Source organism: Phyllostomus discolor, chromosome 6 (assembly GCF_004126475.2).
Source record: "Phyllostomus discolor isolate MPI-MPIP mPhyDis1 chromosome 6, mPhyDis1.pri.v3, whole genome shotgun sequence".
Lineage (NCBI taxonomy): Eukaryota > Metazoa > Chordata > Mammalia > Chiroptera > Phyllostomidae > Phyllostomus > Phyllostomus discolor.
In genome coordinates, this window is record NC_040908.2 from 12420570 (window position 1) to 12447106 (window position 26537).

The 26537-nt window shown below is 40.7% G+C and overlaps 1 protein-coding gene across 5 annotated transcripts in view; it reads right to left on the reverse strand.

The window, feature by feature from the left end:
• The window catches only part of ITSN2 (intersectin 2), a 115495-nt gene that overhangs the window by 20135 nt on the left and 68823 nt on the right, over positions 1 to 26537 (reverse strand). For 4 of the 5 annotated variants that reach the window (XM_036027720.1, XM_028514540.2, XM_036027722.1 and 1 more), the window contains 10 exons: positions 26236 to 26333; positions 25665 to 25840; positions 25216 to 25360; positions 22928 to 23133; positions 20880 to 20944; positions 18545 to 18711; positions 16068 to 16113; positions 15863 to 15984; positions 13153 to 13249; positions 12483 to 12674 (listed from right to left, as the gene is read on the reverse strand). In XM_036027720.1, coding sequence (XP_035883613.1) covers positions 12483 to 12674; positions 13153 to 13249; positions 15863 to 15984; positions 16068 to 16113; positions 18545 to 18711; positions 20880 to 20944; positions 22928 to 23133; positions 25216 to 25360; positions 25665 to 25840; positions 26236 to 26333 — 1314 coding nt within the window. Of the gene's footprint in view, positions 1 to 7473; positions 10714 to 12482; positions 12675 to 13152; positions 13250 to 15862; positions 15985 to 16067; positions 16114 to 18544; positions 18712 to 20879; positions 20945 to 22927; positions 23134 to 25215; positions 25361 to 25664; positions 25841 to 26235; positions 26334 to 26537 lie in introns of those variants that run through there. The other variant, XM_028514541.2, reaches the window with a different exon arrangement.

Here is a 26537-nt window from a genome sequence, read left to right on the forward strand (position 1 = left end):
TCTTGCCATCTGAATCAACTGTTCTACAGAAGTTCCCAGTATCTTCTTTTAACCAATGGGCTGAGACCTTCCCCTTCCAAAGGGAATTGTGTGGCTATATCCTCATTTGCATCTATACTGACCAATAAGAGCTGCTACATAATGACCAATCAGAATGCACAATTCCAACCAATCAGAACCGTGCTATTTGGACCTATCAGAACTGTGAAATTTGGATTCTTCATTTGCATAAAAGTGGGTCATTCAGGAACTAGGAGGGGGATTTTCTTTATAAAAAGCAGATTCCACTTTGTCTTGGTGAAGTGCAGTTTCACTTTCTACTGGAGGCTGCATTTCTCCAGTTTGCAAATTGTTCACCCGAGTAAAGTTTCTCCTCTTCCCACACCTCAGATTGGGGATTTTTGCTAACACACAAAAATTGGTCCCTGACTGGTGATACCCTTAGGTACTTGGCCAAAGAAAATATACGATTGCTTTGGAGGGTCACTCCCATAGTCCTGGTCCTGCAGGATTTCCGCAGAAAAACCAAGTCTCACTGAAAGTGAGTTAAAGTACAAAATTACAAAAGTAAATAAATAAACAATCCACCATAAATGAAAAAAAAATGAGGATTAGAACTCCAAGAACATATGATATAGACCAAAATATAGAACAAAAGATATAAAATACTTGGGTCCAAGATAATGTAAGACATATATGAAGGACCTGAAACCCTAAGTAAAGTTGATAAAAAGAATAGGCAGATTTGAAAAAGAAATGAATAAAAATGGCAAATATTATGGAAATAATAAATTAATAGATTAAACAGCAGATCAAACATCTGAAGAATCAGAAAATCTGAACACACAGCTGAAGGAATTACTTAGACCGCATCCCAGCAAGACAAAAAGACAGAAAACATACCATGGAGGTTAAAAGATATAAAAGACATGAAAGACAGAATAACAAGGCACTACAAAATCTATGGGACTCTAAGAGTGGAGGATAGAAAGGGTGGGAAGAGACAATACTGAATTACAATGGTTGAGAACTTTCTAGAATTGATGAAAGACAGAACTCCATAGATTCAATGACTCCCAAGTGGGAGGAGGAATTCTTACCTAGACTGCAAAGCACCAAGGAGAAAAAAAAATTAAAACAGAAAGAAAAAGCAGAATAACTACACAGAACAGCAATCAGACTGGCTGCACATAACTCAAGCTGACAATAGGGGATATTGGGAAAAAATAAATGTCAAACTAGAATCTTAATTATACTATCAAGGGTGACAGAGATATAAAGACATTTTTGGGCAACATTTGAGAGCACTTACCCCTGATCTGAATAAAGGAACTATTAAGAGATATATTTTGGGAAACTGAATAAGAAAAAAAGAGATGTAAGGAGTGGTGTAAAAAAAAAAAAGAAAGAATGGTGAGCAAAAATATTAGCAAATATAGAAAAAATTAAAACAATTACTAACAGTATAAAGTAACAATAAGAATGACTAGGTTGATGGGTATAAATTCAAAGTTAATTGTTCAAAACGAAGCAAAGAAAATGCATGGTAAACAAAATATACAATAAGGTAGATATAAATAAAAGTATTGAATAGTCTTAATAAATATAACTAGCTTAAATCTGTCAGTTAAAAGATTCTAAATCGGACAAAAAAAATTCAGCTAGATATTGTTTACAAAGACACCTAATATATAAAGTTACAGAAAAGCTACAGAGGCTAGGAAAAGCTATACAAATACAAAATATAAAAGAGCAGCTGGATGCCCTGGCTGGTGTAGCTCGGTGGATTGAGTGCCAGCCTGTGAATCAAAGGGTCACTGGTTCCATTCCCGGTCGGGGCACATGCCTGGGTTGCAGGACTGGTGCCCAGTGTAGGGGGGGGCGCATGGGAGGCAACTACATATTGATGTTTCTCTCCCTTCCCCTCTCTCTAAAAATAAATAAATAAAATGTTAAAAGACACAAAACAAACAAAAAAAGAGCAGCTGGAGAGGCTGTATTAGCAAAAGACAAAATAGGCTTTCATGTATAAGATGATACAAATAATTCAGAAAGTTACAGTAATTCTAGTCTTGTTTGCAGCTAACAGGAGAGCCTCAAAGTGTAAAATAAAAAACTGACAGAATTATCTCCCCAAAAATGAGGAAAAAAAGAACAAAAGGAAAACTGAAAAGCCTAAAATTAAGGTGGTGGGTTTTAATATCTCTCAATGGTAACCAGTAAGAATGTGAGAGATTTGAAAACTTTTGACAGGCCTAATACAATGCACACATATACGAGATAATATACATTTTCAGTACCCATAGAATTAATTTCAACAAATACCAAAGAATCAATATTATTATGTTAACATGTTTATTGACTGTATCTGGAAAGTTACACGTTAAAATTACTTTCAAATAGTTTAAAGAAGAGCTTCCTGAAAGCCCCAGGTGGCGTCCTCCCTCCTCCTTCGGTAGAAGGTTCCCCACCTGACCCGACCTGTCACCGCCACCTGCGACAGCCCATCACTCCCCGCTCTTCACAACCCTTCCACCCCGGCTTCCAGGTCGCCACCTCGCCTCACACCCTCCCACCTCACTGGTCAGTCCTTCTCAGTCTCCTTTCCTGGTTCTCCTTCCTGTCCCAGACGTGATGGTGAAACCCCAAGGTTCCGTCCCGGGAACTCTTCTCCGACTCACAGCCCTGGTGTTCTCGTCCAGTCTCACGGTCTTACTACGCATCCTCTATGTGCTGATCAACTCCCAAATGTGTACTCTGGCCGGACTATCATCTCCTTTGAACTCCACTGCCTCTTCTGAGCACTACCTACTCAGGATCCCCAGGTGGGCGTCTAAAAGGTGGGTGAAGGCAAAGTCCCCAAAACCAAAGCCCTACCCGCCCCCCAACCTGCTCCTCCTTCATCATGTTCCATCTCAGCTGATGGCAATCCATCTCTCCGATGGCTCAGGGTAAGATCTTTGGAGACACCCTCGATGCTTTTCCTCTTCTCGTACCCACACTTGATCCAACTGCTGGCTCTGTCTTCAGAATAGACCCCACAGTCTGACCACTTTGCGCCACGTCTACACCCTCATTCTGATCCAAGCTGCCACCATCTTTAAGGTGGATTAGTGAATCGGCCAATTAATGGGTCACCTTCGATTCTTTCCCCCTTTAATCGAGCAAGCCAGAGCTATCCTGTTGAAACATCAGATCACATCACCACTCTGATCAAAACCTTTAATGGGTTCGTCTTACTCCAAGCAAAAGGCAAAGCTCTTACAATCAGCCCCATGAGAACCTACACGGGCTCCGCCATCTCCCTGGTTACCCTCCTGGTCTCGTTTCCTCCTCCTCCTGCCTTTCCTTCTGTTCCAGCCACTCCGGCCTCCAAGCTGTTCTCAGCGTGTCAGCCTTGCTGCTGCTTGAGGCCTTCGCACGTGCTGCTTCCTCTGCCCAGAGTGACCTTCCAGGTACACACGTGGCTTTCTCCAGGTAGGTTTCAGGTCCTTCACGTCTTTGCTCACACGTCACCCTTTCAAAGAGACTTTATCTGAGCAGCCTGTTTAGAACTGAAATCCTTCTGGACCCACCCCAGCACTCCCTAACTCGCTTTAATTTTTTAAGACCCTACATACTCATTCTTTCGCTTGTTTTCTGTCTTACCCTACTCAATTGTCGGCTCTAAGAGGGCAGAAATTTCGGTCTATTTTATAATCCGTTGTATCCCCATGTCTGACACATGATAGGTCTCCAACAAGTATTTATAGAATGTGATATTGACTATAGGCAGTGAGAATAATGAGAACTTCCTGGTTAAGTTCTTTCTGGTAGACAGGAAGAATGGGAAAGTAAGAAAAATGGGAGAGCATGGGCATTATCTGGTCAAAGTTCCAGAAAAATAAATAGTGGTGGGCCGGGCCATGAGACCCCCAGCACTGGTGTTAGCATGTGGAGACAGAGAGACAATCTATGAATAATAATTGGATCACAACCAATATAATGGTTGTGAAAACCCGTCCCACTCTCAGTGGGAACAACTGTTCTGGAGTACAGTGCAAGCAAGAACAAGAGGTGGGTAGAATGCGTAAGAAAGGAGAGAGATCTGAGAAGATTCCCAAAGGGAAAGGACAAAGACAATTTGTGGTGACTAGTACAGACGGGGCTTGTTCCAATTGTCGGAAAGCCCCGGTGAGCCCTGGCCCGCCCAGTGCAGTGCACTGCCACTGGGTGGCGCTGTTCCCCATGTGCCCCAACCCGAGCAGCCGGATGATCACTTGGTGGTTTTCAGTCTCCCTGTTTTTAAGATCAGGGAAAAGACGGTATTTGAGTAGTAAATCCAGATGACTACACTGTGCATTTTCTGAAGGCTGCCTTTAATACTGAAGTTTTATCAAGGCACAGGAAAATCACTGGCTGTCTTATTTCATGGAAGAATAGCCTTTTATCCATGTGGCAAATATTTGCTGAATGCTAAGTACGTACCAGGTAGCATGCTGCCACCACGAAGCCATAGGTATTTGTGGTTTTGTTTCAGAAATTTACATAATTCTTGAACAATTTTTTTAAACCGTTGTCTTTTTTGATGCCTGTCAAGTTCACCATCGTCAAGTGTTAGGTTGCTTGTTTAAGCATGAAAAGGGAGGAAGTTCATATTGTATTCTAACGCTGTGGACCAACAGAAAGCGTATTATTTGGCCATCAGAAAATACAAGTATTCTACAACTTCCAAAAGCAACTCTGCTGATTAAATGCAAGTGGATAAAAAAAAACCTTTTATTGGTTTTATTTTTATTTTTAAATCTACGGTGAAACATCATTAGCCTAAAAGACAGCAAAGACCTCCCATCGGTAGACAAATGTGAAGGCTCGGCCTCGGAAAACAGTTCAAGCCGTACGTGTGCCGCCTCCTCCTTGACAGCCCGAGTTCAACCACTGACTCAGCAGAGGGAATCCACGTGCTATTCAGAGTATTCAGAATGCAGAGTATTGCAAAGAGATGTCATGAAAGAGTAGTTTTTTTCATGGTTGCCCAACACAGAACTTTCAGTTCTAACTGCTGCCAATGTATCTGTGACAATTTACAACCTTTGATCCTCCGAATAACTGATACGACTTTGGGGTTATTGTATAAATCCATGGAGAATCTGAAAATTGGTGGTGACGTGGCTTACTATAGCAATCTAGAATTACTAAATCCCTACATCTAGGTCTCTTGAGATAAGACTTAGACTTTGAAATGCCAGGCCATTTTAAATGGTGCTTACACTATAATCCTATTGGAGGTGAAACATGGATGGTAACATGTCCAAACTCAACGGTCTCACGCTTGCTTTAACTGAATTAATTGTAAAGGAAATAAGGGTTTAGTATCGATATTCAGAATGCCAAATAGCCCAAAGGCTCTGAAAAAGCCACAGGGGCCCTTACTCTTCTTTAACTCTTCTTTTGTGTCTAAGTTACGTAACTGGCCCTGTACATACCCCTCTCCTCCGTCCGGCATGAGGTCAGTAGCTTGTATCTACCAGCCAATTTCAAATCTGCTGTTCCGTACACTTTGGCGCTGTGCGTCGGGGCACCTGTCACTACAGTACTGGTCCAGGGCAACAGCAGTTCCGCATGCACATATATATTTTTTCACTCTGTATTACCAAACAGCCTGCTCTACCCCCAATTTTCCCTAATGGTATCATTGTACAGCTCATATTTTCAACTTGTTTACGACTACATAATTAGACACTTTGCCCCACACTGCTGAGTTCAGGACAGACTGGCTCTATAGCATTGCCTGACTCTGATTTCACAGTGGCTGATGCAATCGCTGGAAACAGGTCTTCTCCATACCTTGTACTGTAACTTGAGCAGCAGCTGGGATTCACTTACAGCAGTTAATTCTCTTCACTCTCTTCTTGCCCTTATCTTGGAATTAAGGGGTGACTGTCCTGCTTTTGTGATCTGGGGTAACAGGAGTTCCTGGTTTGTGGAAGGCAGCACGGGGGATGGCTAAGAGCACAAGCTTTGGGGTCGCATCCAGATTCCACCAGTTACTAACCCAGACTCATACCTCGAGTGCTGGGTCCACGGCTCAGTGCACAGCCAATGCTTAGTAACTGTTAGCTGTTATTTCTAGTATCTATGTATTACACACTGAACTAGTGCTTCAAAAGGTCCCTAAGTCTCATCTGCAAGGGATGTGTCACTACCCTCATCACACAGATGAAGCTGAGGCTCAGAGCGGGAGTTTGTAAAGCCCGGATTCGAAGAAGCCCTCGCACCATGCTCACTTTACTATGCTCTTTGGTTTTATCAGTCTCTTTAAGTGGTTTTCCCTTATGACAAGAGCATTAAGACATCTCTCTTATGCACGTCTTTCATAATTTACTGTTGTTTAAAGAAAATTTAAAAAATTTCCCATGCCTAGGACACACGTTCGGCCACTTAAATCAAGACTCAGGCATCGATACTTGAAGCTTCCTGGCGATGACATTGAGCAGCCAAACCTCAGAATCACCAAGCCTCCGCTCTCCCTGTTCCTGGCTTTGCACACCCCTTCCAGCAGTAGTGAGTTGCCGTGATTGCTCCTCCCTCTTCCTACGCTGTTCTGTTCATCTGTCATACCCCCTACCGTCCCACCCTCCAACCTGGCTTACTCCTTCGTGGGGAGCTGGTAGTTGCGTGGTCCCGGAAGTCTTCCTAAGTCACCAGTCTAAGGTGGAAGTAGGCATTTTTCCTGTATTCTCTCGGTGCCCAGTAAATATCCGTCACTGTGCTTAGCGTCTTGTACAATTATCTGCTGATGTGCCTGACCCCCTCCCGGCGCCAGGCACTCCCTGAGGCCAGGCCCACCGTCCGACCTGCGCTTCCGTCCTCTCGGCACACAGTCCCAGTCGTGGCCTCGCGCACAGGCCCTGCACACATGAGTGGAACGGCTTTCCGGCGCTTGGAGAGGGTTTCTAGGGAAGGGATTATTTGTGCCAAACGTCAGTGGGTGGGTTGACTTTGATCTGTATTTTTTTACTAGAGGTGACGAAGCCAGCAACTTGATCACTTCGGTGAACATGCTGTTTGCCTCTGGTGCCCATATGCACACACTGCAATTTCTTTTGCATAGACTCGCACTTTGCACTAAAAATGTCTTAATTACATTTGCAATGACTATGAACTTGTAAGTTGTTACTCCAAAAAGTTGGAGTACAATTATAAGTAACAGAATAGTCTATTATTATCTTAAATCATATTTTCCTTTACATTCCAATAGAAATTTCTTTTGGTTTTGAAATACATGATGATGATGATCTGGGATCAATTTCAATCTTGACCTCTTAAGAATTTCTTTTGCCCCCCCGTGATATAAAACAGTTTGTTGGCCTGTACCCAGAGACTACATTAAGGAAAAAGAGAAATTCCAAAGAAATTCAATCATGACTACATATAAACAATCAAAAAGTAAGTTTTAAAGGATGCTTCCAAAGAAATACACAATACAAATGATGTCATTTGTGTCCTTTTAATAAACACACTTGCATAGTTATATTACAATTTTGTAAAAATAAAAACAGATTACCTCATGCCAAGCGTGCCCAGCATTTGCACAAATCTCAATACCTTTAATACTATAGTTTTCAAGACACACAAAATAAAATTTTAAGGCGAAAACAGCACTTTGCAACAATTTAATAATTTATTACATTACAGTAGCATCACAGCAGCATCCGACAACGCCGCGTTAGGCAGAAGTCTCTCAGAATTTCCCGTACAGATTCTATTTACAAGAATTTGTAACTTGGTAAAATTCATTCTAAGAAATTTGGCAAATAAAGCTTTGACTGGAATTGGCATTTCTTCCTCTACTTTTCCTTCCCGAACTTTTTTTTAAAACTATCAGTACTCACATTGCCTTTTAAAACACTAAAATTGCAGTTACATTGTTTTAATAGTTCTGTTATTTTAAAATGACTCTTTAAGATAAAGTTTTAGAGGAAATTCTACAATGGGTAGGGCTGATTCAAATTTTCTGAAAGATCAGCTTTGGTTTTAGAATTGATTTTTTTCACTGCTGGAGAACCCATCAGATTTAATCACGTACTTTAAAAAGGACAATCAGATCTTACAATTTTTAAATAAACTTTACCTCCTACAGGGCCCGGGTTTATTCAGCGGTGTTCCCATGCTAAAATGCTGTGTTCCATATAAACGCTTTCCTTTCGATGTTGCTTTCTAAGCAAACTGAAAGCTGCCCCGTACCGAGTGAGGAAATGCACGGCTGAACTGAGGTGCTGCGAAGGACCGCGTGCACTTCTAGGGAGGTCAGGTCACTGTATGTCATCCTACTTTGTTTTTAGCTTTCTCTTGAATGTGTAACGAAATACCCACAGAAGGAGAGGTGTTTCCGTAAATACAGTAAATACGTTTTCCGGACTGACATTCAGCTAAGATGTGTCATGAGATTTAGTCCACAGGCACCTGATGAGTGTACTCTTTTCAAACTGAGTACAGATGCCAAGCTCTACCTGACTGTCATTCTTAATAATCTGTCAGTGTTAAAGTGATGATTTGCACTATAAGATACCTTTGAAATATTAAAATAATTTATCAGTATATTAGTAAGTCCAAATGCAAAAAAAGTAATTATAATGAGAAAGTGTTATACCAAATCGTGTGGCTAATTAGCAGGGCTCTGATTTCTAACTTCATGGTTTATAATGGACTTAAAGGAACTGTCTTTAATCTGAACCCAACTAATGGGCGCAAAAGCAGAAAGTTCAGAATGGGATAAGGCAAGACCAAGTAATCCATACAGCATGGGACATCAGCTGGGTTCCCCAGGACTCAATATTTGCACTGTCTCCTTTGGTGACGCAGGCAAGTCTGTTACTCCACCTACACAGTGATATTATTGCTTTCCAATTAATGTCACTTTATAAAAGTATCATAATGATGCCAAAGGCTAACAACTGCGGTGGCCTGATAACTACAAATCCCTACCCCAGGGAGCACAGACATGTCGCCACACGCCCCAGCAACGTGCAGCACTTTGGACACGGACAGACATTCCAACCTGGTGAGGTTGTAACTAAACTGTTGATTCTCCCTCAAGTGTTGTAAAGTTATGATTTAGGCAATGTATGACTGGAATCATTCTTAATGTATAGGCACATTAACATAAATATTGCACAAGTATGCTTTTAACTTCAACTCAAAGATACAGAAACATGTTTCACTCTTCTCAGAGAACTCCGTGAGGAAGACTAACCGTGTGCGTGCTCTTCCTGCTAGCACTCTGACATGCATAAACAGTAGATTGCACTGCAATCTGTAAACATTTTAAATTGCATAAACTTGTCATTGACTTCCCAAAACAGTTCAACAGTGCCCACTAAAACTCCTTTTTGTTTCAGCTAAGTAATCTCACATTTTTAGTTTTCAATAATGTTTACCATCTTTAAAGTGTTTCATCCAAGAAAAAGTAAAATCCTATGCCAAAGTAGCCATGTGGTTGAAGAACAGAGAGTAGCCAGAGAATTCGGGATGGTGAAGGCAGTCTTCTAGCCCCCAGCTCTAGGGACACAGAGGAACACTAACCCACGCATCTCTCCTTCGCTCAAGTTCATTCTTGACTAGATAAAGCCTGTGTGCCTGCTTCAGGGGCATTTAAACTCTTCAAGGATTCCTTATGATCTTGACTAAATACACTAAGAAGAATGTCAACCAGTGTCCTTTTGTGACTCGGGATATGTGGTCACCTAATTAAACAGATACCACGAATTTTGACTTTAAAATGTATTGTAGATAGAAAGGCTCTGCCTAAACTACGGAAGGCTTCATATCTTGTGGTCAATGATGGGAGCCCTTCATTCCCCAAAAGTGAATGATTTGTGGGCCATCAATGAAGAAGTAACAGCTGCCTGCTGCAGGACATGGTGCAGCACCTCCATCGACCCAGAGCACACGAAGACGCTGAGAACCACCACAGCGCAGCGTGTACTCCGGGGCAGCCCCGGGAGATGGAACACACCCCACTCTGCACACACTGACGGGGCTCGTCCCCTTCCTCGCCTACGAGCTAAGAAAAGCCCCCCAGGGGTGTTATTGCTCCCACCCCAAAATACACAGAAAATAGGTAAGAGGTTATTTCCAGTTCTTGGCCTTGAACAAATTTAAATACTGAAGAGTGGCATATTGGAAAGTAACAGAGTAAACAGTACATATTTGGGGGCAAATCACACATTGAATCAATTAAGAGCTCACCGTGATTAGGATTAGATCAAATGTAAGAGCAAAACATTAGCAGATTTTATCTGAATTCTGTAATCAGTACACAAGCTGCAGCAACATTAGAAAGCACGACAGCCCCTCCCACCCCCGGGAGAACAGTTTGTGCAAATAGTGGGTCTTTGTGTGTTTGAATTCCCACCACGTGAGGAAAAACGCAAGGTGCATGCTAATGACCTACAATTAACCAAATTAAAAAAGAAGAAAAATGCTAAAGGATGCCAGAGTGAGCAGCGGGGAAAGCCACACAAAGACCCACTATCCTGTAACTTGTTACAAACAGATTTTCACTGTGAATGAGAAACACGAGGGAGTGACCACAAGTGGCTCTAGCACTCGAGCGAAGTTAATGAGCAGGGCAGGAGGCGTCTGACCAGGGCTGCCCGCCTGCCCGCACGCTACTCAGACGTGGATAGTGGGTCTCTGGGGTGCTTTCCCACTGGAAGGCAACACTGGGTCCTACGAAAAGAAAAACGAGGAATAAAATGAACATAAAGCAAATTAAGTGGGTGAGAAAAAATTTAACTGATAACATGCAACATCAACTAAACAAATTCGAACTATTACCCTTCTCGACCTGTGAAAAACACAGTCACGTGCCGCTTAATGGGGGGGCTCGGTTCTGAGAAGCACGTGCAACGGGGGGCGGTCCGGGCCGCGCACGCGCGGACACCGGGGCAGTCTACCGCACAGGGGGCGACCCTGTGCACCACCACCACGTGCGGGCCTGTTCTCGCCCAGACGTCACTATGTGGCACATGACTGCGTCCTAATTACCCAAGAAAATGAAACTGGTACTTACAAGGGCCCAAGAAACACAAACGGTAACCTAAAATTTAACCAGTTTTCACTGACTCATACACGCCTAGCTGTTCTCCCTTTAGAGCAGCTTTTTAAAATCTGTTCTTTCTTTCTTAGAGAAGGCTCAATTGGAGAAAGTGCTCCACCACAGAAAAGCAAGATAAACAACAACAACAACAAATCTGGAGAACCATCGCTTTTCATCGCACACGCGATGAACGCCCAATGCTCTGGCACCCCGAGTGCCTCGGGGCGCGAGCTGAAGATCTCCCCGACCCGGCAGGTCTGAGAGGGGCCTTCCTCTCTCACTCAGGAAAGGCGCCCCAGGCATTCCTAACTAATCAGGTAAACGGGCAAGAACTAAAAACTGCCAAACCACCAGCAGAGCTCTAAATGGTCACTCTTTTAGGGAACTCAGGTTGTTACAATTTTCTTTACCATTTCTCCTGAGACCCTGTGATATTTGGAAATGTTCAAACCATAAAAAACTGGACTCTTCCCACCTCCAAATTCAGAAATTTAGTTGTGTTATCTAAAGGACAGTCTTCTCCCAGAGTGAGAACTATCTTTACAAGCTCCAAAATAAAAATAATGCACAAATATTTCAAAATTACATATAAAATAAATTCACAATACTTGCACTGAGTCATAAGCATATCTCGGCTTTGGGTTACCATTTATATGTTCTCAAAAACTAAATTAAAATGAAAGGCTAAATCTATTAGATAATTTCATAAGAATGATAAAAATATAAATTATGAAGTATTTCTGTAAAAAAACCCCAAAAGGGTAGGAAAAAGTGACTATTAATGCAAAGGCCAGGTAACTACCAAGAGATAATTTTTTATAATACCCAATATCCCACTTAGAGATCCGGACCCTCATTCCAACAACAGTGACACAGATCTCGATTCATACATCTCTTGTGGCATGAGGTATCCACCTAAATAATCACCTAGTAAGAGTTTTTAAAAAAACAATTTAAACAGTTGTTCGATTTTATTGTTACCTGGAGATGTGTAAATATGTGGGAAATAAACGAAGAGGTGGCAAAATTAATAGCACTTATACACTAAACAGGTACTTTTTAATAGGTAAATAGGATACTTACTATGCACTCTTTGTTGAGCTAAAAAACGCCACTGCTGTCTGACAAAGGCTGTGGCGAAGGGAAATTGCAGTACAGACTGCTGTTACACTGAAGAATCCATAATAGAATTAAAAAAATTCAGATAAAGTCTAACTGTAAGCTATATAATTTTTGAACTTGTAAGAAGTTCCTTTCTGCGTTTCCTTACTTCAAGCACTGGTACACACTTGCTAAGAGGGCGGAGCTCAGTGCCTGGCCCGGGAGAAGAATAAACGCAGCGCAGCCCGTTCAAGCCTGGGCACTCGCTAGCTGAGGGGCAGAGAGTCGCGTTACTCACACTGTTGGCTCGGATCTGAGTCTGTCGTCATCTTAACGTAGTTCGAGGGGAAGAGACCGGTCACCCCGTTGATTTCTCCCTGCCACCAGTCGGGATCATCCTTGTTCAAAACGTTGATGACCTGTCCCTTGGAGAAGTTTAGCTCATCCTCGTTATTTGCTACATAGTCGTACATGGCAATCACCTGACACACTGCAAGAAAAAGAACAAAACAATATTTAACAAATTAATTATTCCTACAAGGGACACATGTCAAAATTCCCCCCAAATTTAAATTACTCTAATATTAAATGTTAAAATTAGCCTAAACTTTTCTTTCCATCTGCTCTCTCTCACCCTCCTTCTCCCATTCCATTTTAGAAAAACTAGAATTTCCAAAGTACAGTTAAAAATCTAAGTGAACTGCTACCCTTTAAGTCTGACGGTGTAGTCATTTCACACCGAGAAATGTTAAGGACTGAAGAGGTCATGTATCACTGGACGGCTGCTGTTCCTCCACAGAACGTTTCAGAAGAGCAGCTCTCAACGCACCCCACTTCCAGGCAGCAGCATGGGAAGGACAGTAGTTAGCATTTCTCAGAGTCAGCTCATGGGAAAAGTCGGTGGATGCCAACGAACCCCCCCCCCCAACCCCCGCCCGTGAGGAAACACCAGCTACCCCACTCCATACCAGGGTGGAAGGCGGGCGTTGTTCTTTCACTGCTCGGGCCCAGGAGTTTAACGTGGCTGGCAGGGAACCATCCTTTCTGTCTTTTTTTGCCTCTGGCCTGTAAAATTGCAAAATGAGTATGAAAGATCAGATGAAAAGCAATTACTGAGACCTACACTAAAAATGAGAAAAGCTCTGGGTAGTAGGGAATTTAACCTTGCTCAAGAAAGATCTGGTTTTTGTCTTTGCCTCCTGGGAGGTCATCTCTAAACCTCTGGGATGTTGTGACTGGTGAGTGCCTCAGTTTACTTGGGGGCCTTGACCATGGCAGACAGGCTAACAGTGCGATTTACGGTGGGTGCTCTGGGTCACGTAGTATGAACTGAACTGCTGGGGAGGCTGGAGACTGCGTTCAGCCATGTAAGCAGCCAACTGTGTCTATGTGATGGAGCCCCAACAAAACGCTAGACACCAAGGTCAAGTGAGCTCCTTTGCTGGGCGAGCCTCTGTGGGTGATGCTGCCGAGGCCAGTGCCGCTCACGGCCCCACCGGGAGAGGATGCTGGCAGCGCTGTGTTTGGAGCCCCCGATCCTGCCCCACACATCTTGTCCGCTGGCTGGTTTGGGTTTAAATTCTTGTGCTGTCATAAATTGTAACCATGAATATCATACAGCAGTCCCCCTTAATCCACCATTTCTTTTTCTAGTGTGTTACCCACAGTCAACTGCAGTCTGAAAACATTCAATAAAAAATTGCAGAAACGAACAATTCCTAAGTTTTAGGTTGCGCACTGTTCTGAGGGCGTGATGAAACCTCCCAGCGTCCCCTCCGTCACACTCTGGACGTGATGAGTCACCCCCTCGTCCAGTGTACCCACACTGCCTTCACCACCTGCCTGTGGGTTAGTAGCCACCCAGGCCACCACATTCACTGCCACGACATCTCAGTGTTTGTGTTCAAACACCCTTGTCTGACTTCACAAGGGCCGCAATGCACAAGAGCAGTGAGGCAGGCAGCTCAGCTACACCAAAGAGAAACTGGGAAGTGCTTCCTTTAAATGAGAAGGGTGAGTACCTCACAGTAAGACATTCTGACAGAGACCACATTCATATCACTTTTATTCCAGTATACTGATGTCTTTGTTCTGTTTTACTATTGTGTACTAATTGTTAATCTCTTATGTCTAATTTATAAATTAAACACTACCATAGACATACATGTAGAGAAAAATAGTACACGCAGGGTTCAATACCACCTGCATCCACTGGGGGGGGGGGTCTCAGAACATCCCGCCCTCAGATAAGGAGGGACTACTCTTGTTTTTTAGCAAGTCCTGTGAGTCCTTCTAGCAAATTATTGAACTTCAGAGTGGTCCTGGGGACCTCCAAACTTTCCGTTGGTGTCAGAAGTAAGGCTGGTCTTGGGGACCCCTAAATTCTGCATTGGCCTTCCAGGTCAAACTAGAAGACTCAATGTGCATCTCAAAATGCGGCTGAAAACACTATTTGTAGAAATCTATTTGGAGATCTTCAGGCTCAGAGTTACCTACATAAATAATATTTATAAACTAAAAAGACTTTTCTAGAGTTTTTTTTTTTTTTTAAGAGTTCTTCTAATAAGCTCAGGTCAACGCTTAGAATGGCGCCGTAAACACCTCCTGGGCTGTGTGTGTCCGTGAGGAGACCCCCCATAAAACGTGCGGAGAGCCGTGTTTCCCGCTCCGGTGGGCCGCTCTTCAGAGCAAATGAGAAGGTGCAATTTCAGGGGGTCATTCAAGAAGATACTGAGTTTTGAACATCTACTGTTCTTTAGGAATTCCAAGACTGATTTGCAAGAATAAAGCTATATTTACCCTCTTTATTACAATCATATTATCATCAATCTTACATAAAAATACAGCTATTGTACCTCTCCTCATCTTTTTAAAAAAATCTTTAACTGAGGATATGTTCATTGATTTTAGAGAGAGGAAGGGAGGGGGAGAGTCAGAGAGAGAGAAACACCGATGAGAGAAAGAAACCTCTATCGGTTGCCTTCTGCACACGCCCCGACTGGAGGTCGAACCTATAGCCTAGGTATGTGCCCTGACTGGGAACTGAACCCACAACTTTTGGTGTACAGGACAATGCTCCAACCAACTGAGCCACCTGGTCAGGGCCCCTCTCATCATCTTTTAATCCTAAAATGCTGCTTAGTTTTAACGAGCAAAGAAATTTTAGTAGAGAGAAAAAGCCGAAATCAAAACATTTGCAATAACTGTCTCTGTTAACACTTTAGGGACCCAAACCGGCCTCACGTCTGCTTGCACTTCCTTTCCCTGCTCTGATGTTGCAAACACACAGACCACGTCGGACAGCACAACGGGCAGCATTTCCTGACTACACAGCCTGGAGCGTGCTGTCTTCTCCCAGAGGCTACGCTGTGAGACACTAGGCGAAGACGACACTACGCTTTCCTTTAAGAGGTGTCTGTGGTTTATTAAAGCAGGTATTATTGAAAAACAGTTAGCATCTTTAGAGAGAGTTATTTTTCATACTGTTACTAATATCATTTCAACTGTGCTCCAAACGAACAGTGAAAAGACTAGCGAGAAACATTACACACTAAAATGTTAATACAGATTACCTCCATGTGGTATGATTATAGGTGATCTGAAATTTTTATTAGTTTTACTTTTAATGTGCTTGCAATACTTTAAAAAAATTGATAGATGTTATTTCAAGATCATTACCTGCAACTCCCCTTGCCACCACCCACTTGTATTTTTCTTTAAAATTAGTATTAACTGCCCTGGTGCAAGGCTAAGTTGTTCAGAACCAGAAGCTGCATATGCTGAAGTTACTTGAGCAATCTCTGAAAAGAAAAGAAAAGAAGAAACTATGAATTCAAGACTATTAAACACTTCAGTAATTTCCTTACTGTGTTACTATACATACCAGGTTTCTTGTTTGATGTTCCAGATTTGCTCGCACTCCCAAAACCCTGTCAGAAAAAGATACTCTGTTATATCATCTTCCAAAAATCCAGGTGTAAAAGTACAAAGGTTACTAGGAATTAGAAATCTCAAATTCCCATGATGCTTGTTTCTTTAAATGAAGAGCCAAGTGACAATTAGCCTTATGTTAACCAAAAAGCTGGGAATCCAACACGTGTAGAGAGACCTGGTCTGCTCGCGGAGCACAAGAGACACCGGTGACCGAGGTCGGCACCCGCTGACTCAGCAGGACAGCTCATTTCTGAGTCTCTCCTGAACATTAAACGCCACCGTCTGGGCCAAACACACCCCATGTATCGATGGGGTCAGCACCACATACAACCCGTGTGAAGGCATTTGTGTTTTGCTGCATAGGAGGCAGTTTTTCTTTTTCTTTTTTTTTTGCGATGTTTCTCCCAAACCTGACCTGAGAACAAAAAATCCTTACTCCAGCAACTATGACCTGTTTGACTTTATGGGCTAGGCTGGGCCAACCACATTTCCTCTTTTGAGAAATGCAAATAAGAAATGGGAAGAGTTGACATTTTTTCTGTTGGTCGATGCAGCTGTAGTAACAGTACTGAAGCAGAGTTGATGGTAGTCAAGAGCTAACGTTTTTTGAGCCCTTACTATGTAATAGGCACTGTTGTAAGAGTGTTACATATTTAAATTCACTTTGAGAAGTTTCACAATAAACACTACTGCATAATTACGATTATCCCCATTTTACAGAGAAGAAATCAGGCACAGGAAGGCGCAAGTAACCTGTCTCAGGCACCTGGCCTCTAACTGGTGCAGCCAGAAGTCAATCCAGAGTCTCAGAGGCTTTCCACTGAGGTTTGTGTGGTTCGTGGATCCTTGGGGGCAGTCCTGGAGCCCCGTGTCAGGGATCTGGGAGACACGAGCTGTTTTCACAATATACTGAGACATTATTCGCTGACGCCTTAGCAGGAGCCACGGCAGCGATGCCAAACTGTACTGGTATCAGAGTGCTCTTCGAAGCTGTGTGCTCCGAACAAAACAGACAAAGCCAGTTGCACTTAAGAGTCTCCTTGATATAGCAGTAAAAGATTTATCAAATCTTAATCCTTAAGTACACATCTGTTAAAAATTCTGTGTGACTAAATGAAGTGTGCTTAAAGCATTTCTGCTTCATAATGAAGTATGAAGGTTAACTCAGAGAAAAGCACACATGTGATTAAATTGTGAACTAAACTAGCTTTTTCATGGAACATTTTTGTTTGAAAAAATAATGAATGACAAATTATTCAGACTTGGGATTTAGCAGACCTCAAAAATGAAGTAATAAGTTTGTTACTTTAAGAAAAGCAGCTGACAGATTTTTGCCAATGATAAAATTCAAGCTTTGAAGGGCAAACTAAAATTTTGGAAAACTTCTATCTACCACCATGAGCTGGACTTAAACGATTTTTCTATGAGATCAGTGGTGATGTTGACAAATGTGATTTTTTTAATATTATATAATGAAATGTGTCAGAGTGCAGGGACTATTTGTATAACTCAGTGATTCAGTATTTCCTAAATGCCCAATGAATGATGTTACTACACAATGCAAGGGAAAAGATCCAGTTGATGCATTCAAATCCAGTGAATTTTAATGTAACAATAAGAAATGTTCACTGATAAGCCTTCAGATTTCATGTTGCAACAAATCTATAATAACAAGTGAACACTTGGCAAGTTTTACTGTATGAATATCAGGGAATAATATCTAGTTGTCTGAAAATGTTTTTAATATGCTTCTCTGTTTTTTACCATACATGAGGTTGAATTTTCTTCATATATTTCAACTGAAAGAATGTATCACAACAGACTAAATACAAAAACAGATATGAAAATCTAGCTGTCTTCAATTAAGCCAGGTATTAGAGTGGTTTTCAAAAATATAAAACAATGCCACTCTTTTTATAAAATGTTTTTTTTTAAGTAATTTTTTCATGGGAAGCAAGTTATTTAAGTTACCATGCAATGAGTTTAATTTTGCTATTTTTAAATAAATTAAGAATATTTTTAGAATTTCAGTTTTAATTTCTAGTACAGAAAGTATCACTTGATACAGTCCTCAACCCCCCCCGCCCCAAAACCCCTTTGGAGTTCCCAGTAATTTTTAAGAATGTAAAAAGTTCCTGAGACCAAAAAGCTTCAGAACTGCTGCAGTAATCCACACTGCTGGGGGTGGATTACAGCAGGAACTCAGAATCCAGGCCGAGTCACACGAATGTCAGAGCCTTCCCTACTTTCAGTTCTGAGGCCCAGCCCTACCCTGCGGCTCTTGTTTTCAGCCTTTCATGAAGTCCTGCTCCCTGATCTCTCTAGCAGGATCCCTGATAAATTCTCTCTTACTGGGGCTCTGTTTTAGGTATGAGCCTTGACAAACAAGAATGGAACGGTTCTGTTTCTATACCAAAGTAACTCTACCTCTTGGTCTTTGGGTTTGACATAATTTGATGGAAAAATTCCAGTCCTGTCTCCAATACTTCCTGTCCACCATTCTCCATCCTTCTGTGTCACCAATATTTCTTCACCTTCTGAGAAGGTCAGATCTCCAGGTTCTACACTCGAATACGGATAAAGTGCAATATACTCTGTAGGAAACAAAAGGGAATTAATTTTGGTTGTAAGATTGAAGAAGATAAAAAAATTATATTAATTTTTAAGATACTGAGTAAATTCAATATAAAAAGATCTTATGACTTAAGGAAACTTAATATAAAGAGATATGTAAATAGAAAAAAAGAATGAAGCAATTATTTAGTAATTTCTTTTTCTTTTTTAAATAAGTCCTTCAACCTTGTTTTATTCTTAAAGTTGTTTTGGTTATGGTAGGTCTATTATATTTACACATTAATTTTACAGTCATTTTGTCAATTTCAAAATAAAGGTCTGCTTAGACTTTTTGTGTGTGTGTGTTGACTGGCTTTATTTTTTTTAAATTTATTTTAATCACTGTTCAAGTAGAAAAGATTGTGTGATTTCACATAAAGCTTTATTGTGAGATTTTTAAAAATTGTATCATCATCATCATCATATCAAAGAGAATAATCCCCAAACTATAAAAACTTAGCAGTATCTCCACTTTATAGAGTCAGAATATGAGAAAGGTTTTCAACCTCTTCCACAAAATGTATTTTAATTAGTTGCTTTCTCTTTAATTCTTTTATATACACAGTTATCAAAACACCCAATATTCATCCAACATCAATATTAGAGGCCAAATTCCATCACAAGGAGCCCACCCCTAGCCCAGTGTGTGGCATGGAGCAAATGCTCGATAAACATTTCATAACGACTGACCTCAACTGAAATGTCTGTGTTTACTATTGGCTTTGGGTTGGGTTCCTGTGATTGTACTTTAGGAAAAGCAGTCAACGCCCAGGTTTTAGGGACCTTTCTGTTTCTTTTGAGTTTTAATGTATCAGCATGGAATTTGATCTGTATATCATAACCTGGAGATGACCAGAAACACTATCTAGAACCTATTTATCATTCGCATTTCCAGTATTACTCAGTTTAGCTGATTTAGCCAAATAAAAATAATTACAAGGTTTAGGTCTGTTGCAACAAGCAAGGTCCTTTCCAAAACACTCCCTCCTCATTGCCGTCCTTGGCTCCTCCCACAACACTCACGCCACAGCCACAGTGGGGCTCCCGCGCCGGCGACCCGGAGCTCCAGGCCTTTCACAGCGATGGCGCCTTGGCCCACGCCATACCCTCTGTCCACAGAGCCGCTTCTCCCTCTGTCACTGTGCAAGACCCTACTCACTGTTTAACAGGACGCAACACCGCCACCTCTGTGGGTTCATGGGTCCTGCCCAAAATTGTGTTTTGTTCACTCACTATAGAATTTATTCCCATTTTCCCCCACTGCTCTGTGAGCTTGGAGGCTGTGTTTTATTCATCTCTGAATATCTGAGGCTGTAGCATGGAATCTCTAATTGTAGTGGATACTGAATAAATGGTTTAATTCAGCATTAAACTGATTTTCTTCAGCAATATAAACATAAAATGTACTTCAACTATTAACTAATTATATACGGAACATATACAATTCACTTCTAAGCCTACAGGGTGGGGCAAAAATAGTTTACAGTTCTTTGTATGGAAAAATAACACAATAATTAATAAATAATAATATAAAATAAACTGTTCCACATACAACTGTAAACCTACTTCTGCCCCACCCTGTATGTAACTATTACTGAAAAAAGTGTCTGCCAAGAAGGTAGACAATCTCTTATTTTTTCAGCACATTAACAAGATCAAAACAATTTTAGTTAAACAACCCTAAGGGCTATAAATATTTTTCTTTGTAATATTTATGATAAAGCGTATTTTGCTTTCAAATCCTATTTAATGATTTATACGGTACACTGTAATTAAAATGAGATTAATAAATAACTAAATGTACTAAAGTTTCTCTATATCCTAAACATCTATAATCTGGATATATAATAGCAGAAAAACAAAAACCTTTGTGCTATCTTATTGAAATGCTTTTTATTTCTGATCTTATTTATCAAGGCAGTATACGGTGAATTTTTACAGTACTTACTTTTGAAAAGTGCCAAGTACATTCAGTCATATTTTTTCTATATCCTCAATCTTTGTGTGAAATAGGCAAGGGGCAGGTTTCCCTAACCTCATTTTACCACTGAAGACACACAGGCAGGGAGAACGACAACTGTGGGAAGTCAGATAATTGGTCAGCAGCTAATCTGACTCCCACCTAATTTACAAACTGTCAAGAGCTCACCCTCTCCAACTGTACAGGCTGCAGAGGTAGGTTTCTTGTTTACGGCTGCGTACAAAGCTTCTGGCCTGCCAAACAAACACACACGGATTAAAAAAAAAACAATGATGAAACAGAAAAGGACATCAACAATTAAAAAACAAAAAGGTATTTGATGAATACAACAGGTGTTTAGCAGCTCATTCTTTCTAAAATTATTCTAAATATTGTCTCAATACACAGGCTATAAATAATCTCATACACAAAATCTTAGTGGATTAAGGGCTACCCAATATCAAACTTCTAAATTTTTTAATAGATTAATCTCAACATGACTATCAATAGTTTTTCAAATGCGCAATTATTTTGCCTTTCTAAAGGAACGTGACCCAAATGCATCAGTAAGTGGGCAGTTATTCGGTAAAGCACATGTGGCTCAGTGTAAGGAAAACAGGGGTCATATTGATATTTTATTATTTGTTTAGCACATACTACATTAGAAAATTTATATTATGTTTGTTATGTTGTGTTATGTTATGTTATATTACTGGGCAACATCAGACAATAAAAAAATAACAGAGCTAAATTTCTAATGTAACCCAGGAAGCTGTTCTCAAAAATCTGGCAAAAATGCTGAGTGTAAGAACCAGACACCTGCAGGATGCACCAAGGCTGCCCAGGACTCGTGAGCAGATTATACAGGGAGGCCGTTTTCGGGCAGAGTGGGCCTTACTAACTGTAACTCACAGTGACAACTGAATGGACTGTACTGTTCAGTGCTAACTCTCCGTGACTGCAGGTTTTCATGTTACATGCCTTATCTGTTAGACAAGGTCAGTAAGTGCATGAAAAGTCAGAAGAAATGCCCTTTAAAAAGAATTTCAACTTAAGTCTTTGTGCTTAAGTTTTCTTCTCTGTAAAATACTGTGGAATTTAAATAAGCTAACTCCTATAAAGGGCCAACATACATGTGTAATTGTTGTTACTGTTATTATTACACACTTCTAAAATTCCACATCACTCTGAAAAGTGAATTTCAGCATTTGAAAGAAAAACTGATACATGGAATCTCAGCAAAGGGTTTAAAAAGATTATTTAGTGTATTCTTGTCATTCAATTAATTAAAAAAACTGAAGATTAAGAAGGTTATTCCATAAAGCCTGGCAAAAATAGCAGAATCAGACCTCGAGCTTTTTGACCTCCAAAGGCCAGTCCCTTTTCATTAAATCGGACTGCTTTTCTATATTGACCACAAAAAACACAAGAGACAGTTCCCCGTGGCCGTACCAGAGTACTTACTTCCTTGTATCACAGAAAAGTGATGACCTGTCTCCCCTGCAGACTAGGAACTAAAGGCCAGGGACCTTCTTTAGTTTCTGCTTTTTGTTCGTTTGAAAGGGTACTTGGTTTGCTCCTCTCCTTATTCACTGAGTTGATATGACTGAGCAGCGACTATGCATTAAGATTATACTAGGCAGTGTTCACTTTTGTATTTGGATATTAAAAATGATTCCAACCGAAAAAAAAATAAAAGATTACACCAGTCATGGAAAACTTTATAAAACAAATTTTTTAAAAAGAAGATGCAGACCCTTCCTCCTGGAGTTTATGACCTAATAAGGGTATGTGAGGAAGTAAGTAAATAACTACAACACCGTGTGTTATGAGTAATAAGAGGGGCCATCTTCCAGGAGCTCTGGACCCAGAGTGGGAATGCCCCACTCGGCAAAGAGGGGGCCCTCAGTAAAGGTTTATTTAAATACTGACAATTCGAAGTAAAAACAGGAAAAGTAACCTTGCTAAGTGACCTGATGGTACAAAGAAAGCCACAAATGTGCAATTTTAAGCACTTTGAAAACTTCCAGAATCTGAAATAACTGGAGTAAACGATACTCTAAAACTGGTCCAGATACCTGAATGCCCTTTTCCACTCTCAGAATGGCCAACCTCTCTGGTGTTCAAACCCAAATGTAAACTTCTTGTTTTCCTGCACAGCCAGCCATACACAATCACTCACTCACTGGTGGAAACACCAACATTCACACCTCATGTGAAAACACAGAAATGCTTACTCTTCCCGCTTGACTTCACTCCCAGGGATGATTTTGACATAAGATTTTGGAAACCACCCTCTTCCTCCATGGACCTCCCCAAACCACCAATTTTCTTGTTGCTCCAAGACAGTAATAATATCATGTTTTGAGAAGTTCAAGTGGTTATCTTTCTTTGCAGTCCAGGAACAAAGGGCCTGTGCTTTCAAGTTTTCTACAACCTGTCCCTGTGAATACAAAACCACAAAATTAAAAAACCAACGATAACCATGATTTCTGTTTCCTAGGAGGTAACATACCCCCTGTTCAAACAGCAGACCAGTGTGGTGGGGTGGTGTCTTATTACCAAAGGTGACTTAAGATAACCTTAATCTACCGACTGAAAAGTACCTATGTCAGACAACCGTCTGAGGAGCCTTCTGTTAAGTTAAAGACTGAACACCCACCATTCTGGGAAGCACCCTGGCATTAAGTATCACTGGTGTGGGACGTGAACACTGGTTACAAATGAAAAGGGCAAGAGTTGCTGCAAGCCCTTCCTCCCCTGCAGGTTCCAATGTCTCCTCGCTGCAGTGGATGCACTTTACTCGACTAGGAATGGAGATGTGGTCGTGCTAAGCCTCCCCACTCTTCTGCTTTGTGTCCTCTCTGTATCCGTATTCATTCTTCTTTCTTTCCCTCCTGTCTCAGAGAAGGAGTGGTTTTGGTTGGTTGACAAGGCTAACTCTTCATCCAAATTTCTTAAAAGAAAGAACAGTGTTGAACTTACTTTCCAATTTCACCCCTCAACCCACTCTAACTTAGGTTCCGCACCCATTACACTACTGAGCCTCCTCTTGACAAGGTCACTGATGACAACAAAGCCAAAAGCTTCTTCTGAACCTCATTTTCTCTGGTCTCTGAACAGTGCTGACTAACTAAAACCTGTGGAGTTCCTGAGGCTCACTCTCTGGTGATTGATGGCTCTTCTTTGGTCCAGCCTCTTTCCTTTCCTGTTTCACGTGATTTCCCTAAACAATTTTATTTATGCCTCTGACTACTCAAATCTATATCTTAATTGTAACTTTATCCCTGAGCTCTGGACTTGGAAATCACACTGCCCACTGGGCTTTCCCACCAGGATGTCCTTAATAGATACCTACGGTGCAAGTCTGAAAAGCAATCAGGTTAGAACCTACCACACTCACTTCTCCTACAATGACTACTACCCAAGGCATAATAATCACCACCCTTTCAGATACTCAGATTAAATATCCTGAAGAGGGATCTGTAACTTCAACTTCTTCCTTCCTTTCCACATTCAATGGACTACGAATTTTATGTCAATTCCTAATGCTGCTAAAAATCTATCTCCTCCTCTGTACATTTCCCTTACTATGACACTGATTCATTACATCAGCTCTTATTACTTAGCTATTGCAATATCCTCCCTTAACCTGGTCCCCATCCTTTACTTCCTTCCACCAATCTGGCCTCTATACTGCTGCCAGAGTTATCTTTCTAAAATATACATCTAACTCTTCTCTTAAAAACCTCTTGGGGCTTTTCACAGCCAAGGTGCTTGTATGGTATTACATGGGTCACAAATAAACTTCAACCTTTAGCTTTAACTTCATTTCTTAACCCTTTCTCCATCAATTCTGTACTCTAACCACATTATAAATAATTCTTGTTGTAAAATACCTTTGTTATAATACTTCTCATACTTTACCATTGTTTATATGTCTGTCTCATGGGATTATGACTTCTTAATGGCAGGGATTTTTCCATTAAATTTCTAGCACACAATAAAATGCCTGGCACCTTTACTCACACAATAAACATTGTTTGAGTGAAAATGAAATTAACACTGTTTGAGTGAAAACTGATGAAGTCTGCAATTCTTAAAAATAATATTAATGTAACAATGCTTGCAATGGTTACATCTAAGTCAGAGGCTAAATATATATACACAGTTTCCACACAAATGACTTATTTAAGAAAAAAGCAAACGAACAAAAAACCCCCAAAACCTCCAAGCCCAAATCTCTACTTATGACAATTACAAATTAAGAACACCATACTCTGCTTGTAAAAAATGGTATTTTGAGTTTGGAAGTCTTAGCTGCTGTCAACTTGACATTATGAGAATGAATTGTTGAAAAACCTCTAAGTAATAATAATTTCTTTATGTCACATGTGAATGATAAGAACAAAACTGAATGCTACAAACGCTGGTTAAATGCCTTTGTACAAAAATCCTCCTTCTGTTTTACATGAAGCAGGAACAATGTCAAAGAATAAAGCACACAAGAATTGAAGACACATACCTGTCCATGAATAGGTGACACAGAACCAGGAGAAACGGTGCGAGTAAAAGCTGATTTTTTCTGCCACGACGTATTAACAGTTAGGTTTGAAAAAGATACATTTTGATAATTAGTCACTGATGCCGGCTGATTTGAAGACTGTGATCTGTAAATATAACACTTTGATATAAGTATATTTAATTGTTTAAGATCTAATGAGATGTTACCAATGTGTCAATTTGTATATAATATACACAATATTTAAACACGACTTGAGGAAAAAAGAATTCATGAACAAACTACTGACCTATGTTTTAATCAATTTCAGTATTAAAACTAAAACAGGAGATACTCTTGGAGAGTACAGTCCAGGTTAAAACATGATTAAGTAGCAGGTTTAACATAAATACGTATTAGGTATTCGTGCATCTGCAGAGCTATATAAACTCCATTGTTAGCTAAAAACTTACTCAGAAGAAGGTGAGGTAGCAGATAAAGATACTGTAGGAGGAAGTAAGGCCTTCTTAGGAGATACAGATTTTTCACATGATGGCATTTTTTCTACATAATTGCATGGAAACCAGCCAAAATTTCCTTGGAAACTACCATAAAGCCAACCAGGTTCTCCTGTGGTTTTTTCATCAACCTATGGAAACAAACAAAAAAAGGTTAGCAGTGGTTAGAAAGCCACACATTTACAATGGAGAGTGATACAGACTTGAACACAGCCATTGCGACACTGCAAGAGCTGATCTGATAACCAAGATGGCCACCAGGCAGCTAACGGGTGGCCGTGTACGCCACATGGACATGCTGGACCACAGGGTGCTTTGCACTCCAGTCGGGACAGAGCACAATTCACCATGCTATTCAGAGTGGCGTGCAACATAAAACATATGGATTGTTTATTTCTGGAATTTCCATTTACTATTTTTAGACCATGGTTGACCATGGGTAACTGAAATCACAGAAAGTGAAACTGAAGATAACAAAGACATTACATTGTATTCAGCTTATGTGAAAAAAGACTTTGTTTCCTACCTGTATTATATCCCCAGAATTAAAACTCATCTCATCATGGTTCCTCGCTTCAAAGCGATACAAAGCTCTGTAATTCACTAAATCTCTAGCTGGCTCACCTAAAGAGAAGATAATTGTCATTATTTGCTACTTTCATGTATACATCTTTGCTCTGATTCAATAAAGAACACTTAAAACCTAAAAGAAAAAATTAAGCATCAAACTGTGATGAAAACCCATTTGTACAGTCTTGTTAGGATTTAAACCTCTTGACGTCACAGAGTCACTATCAAAGCAAACAAGGACGCTCCTCGGACGTAAGG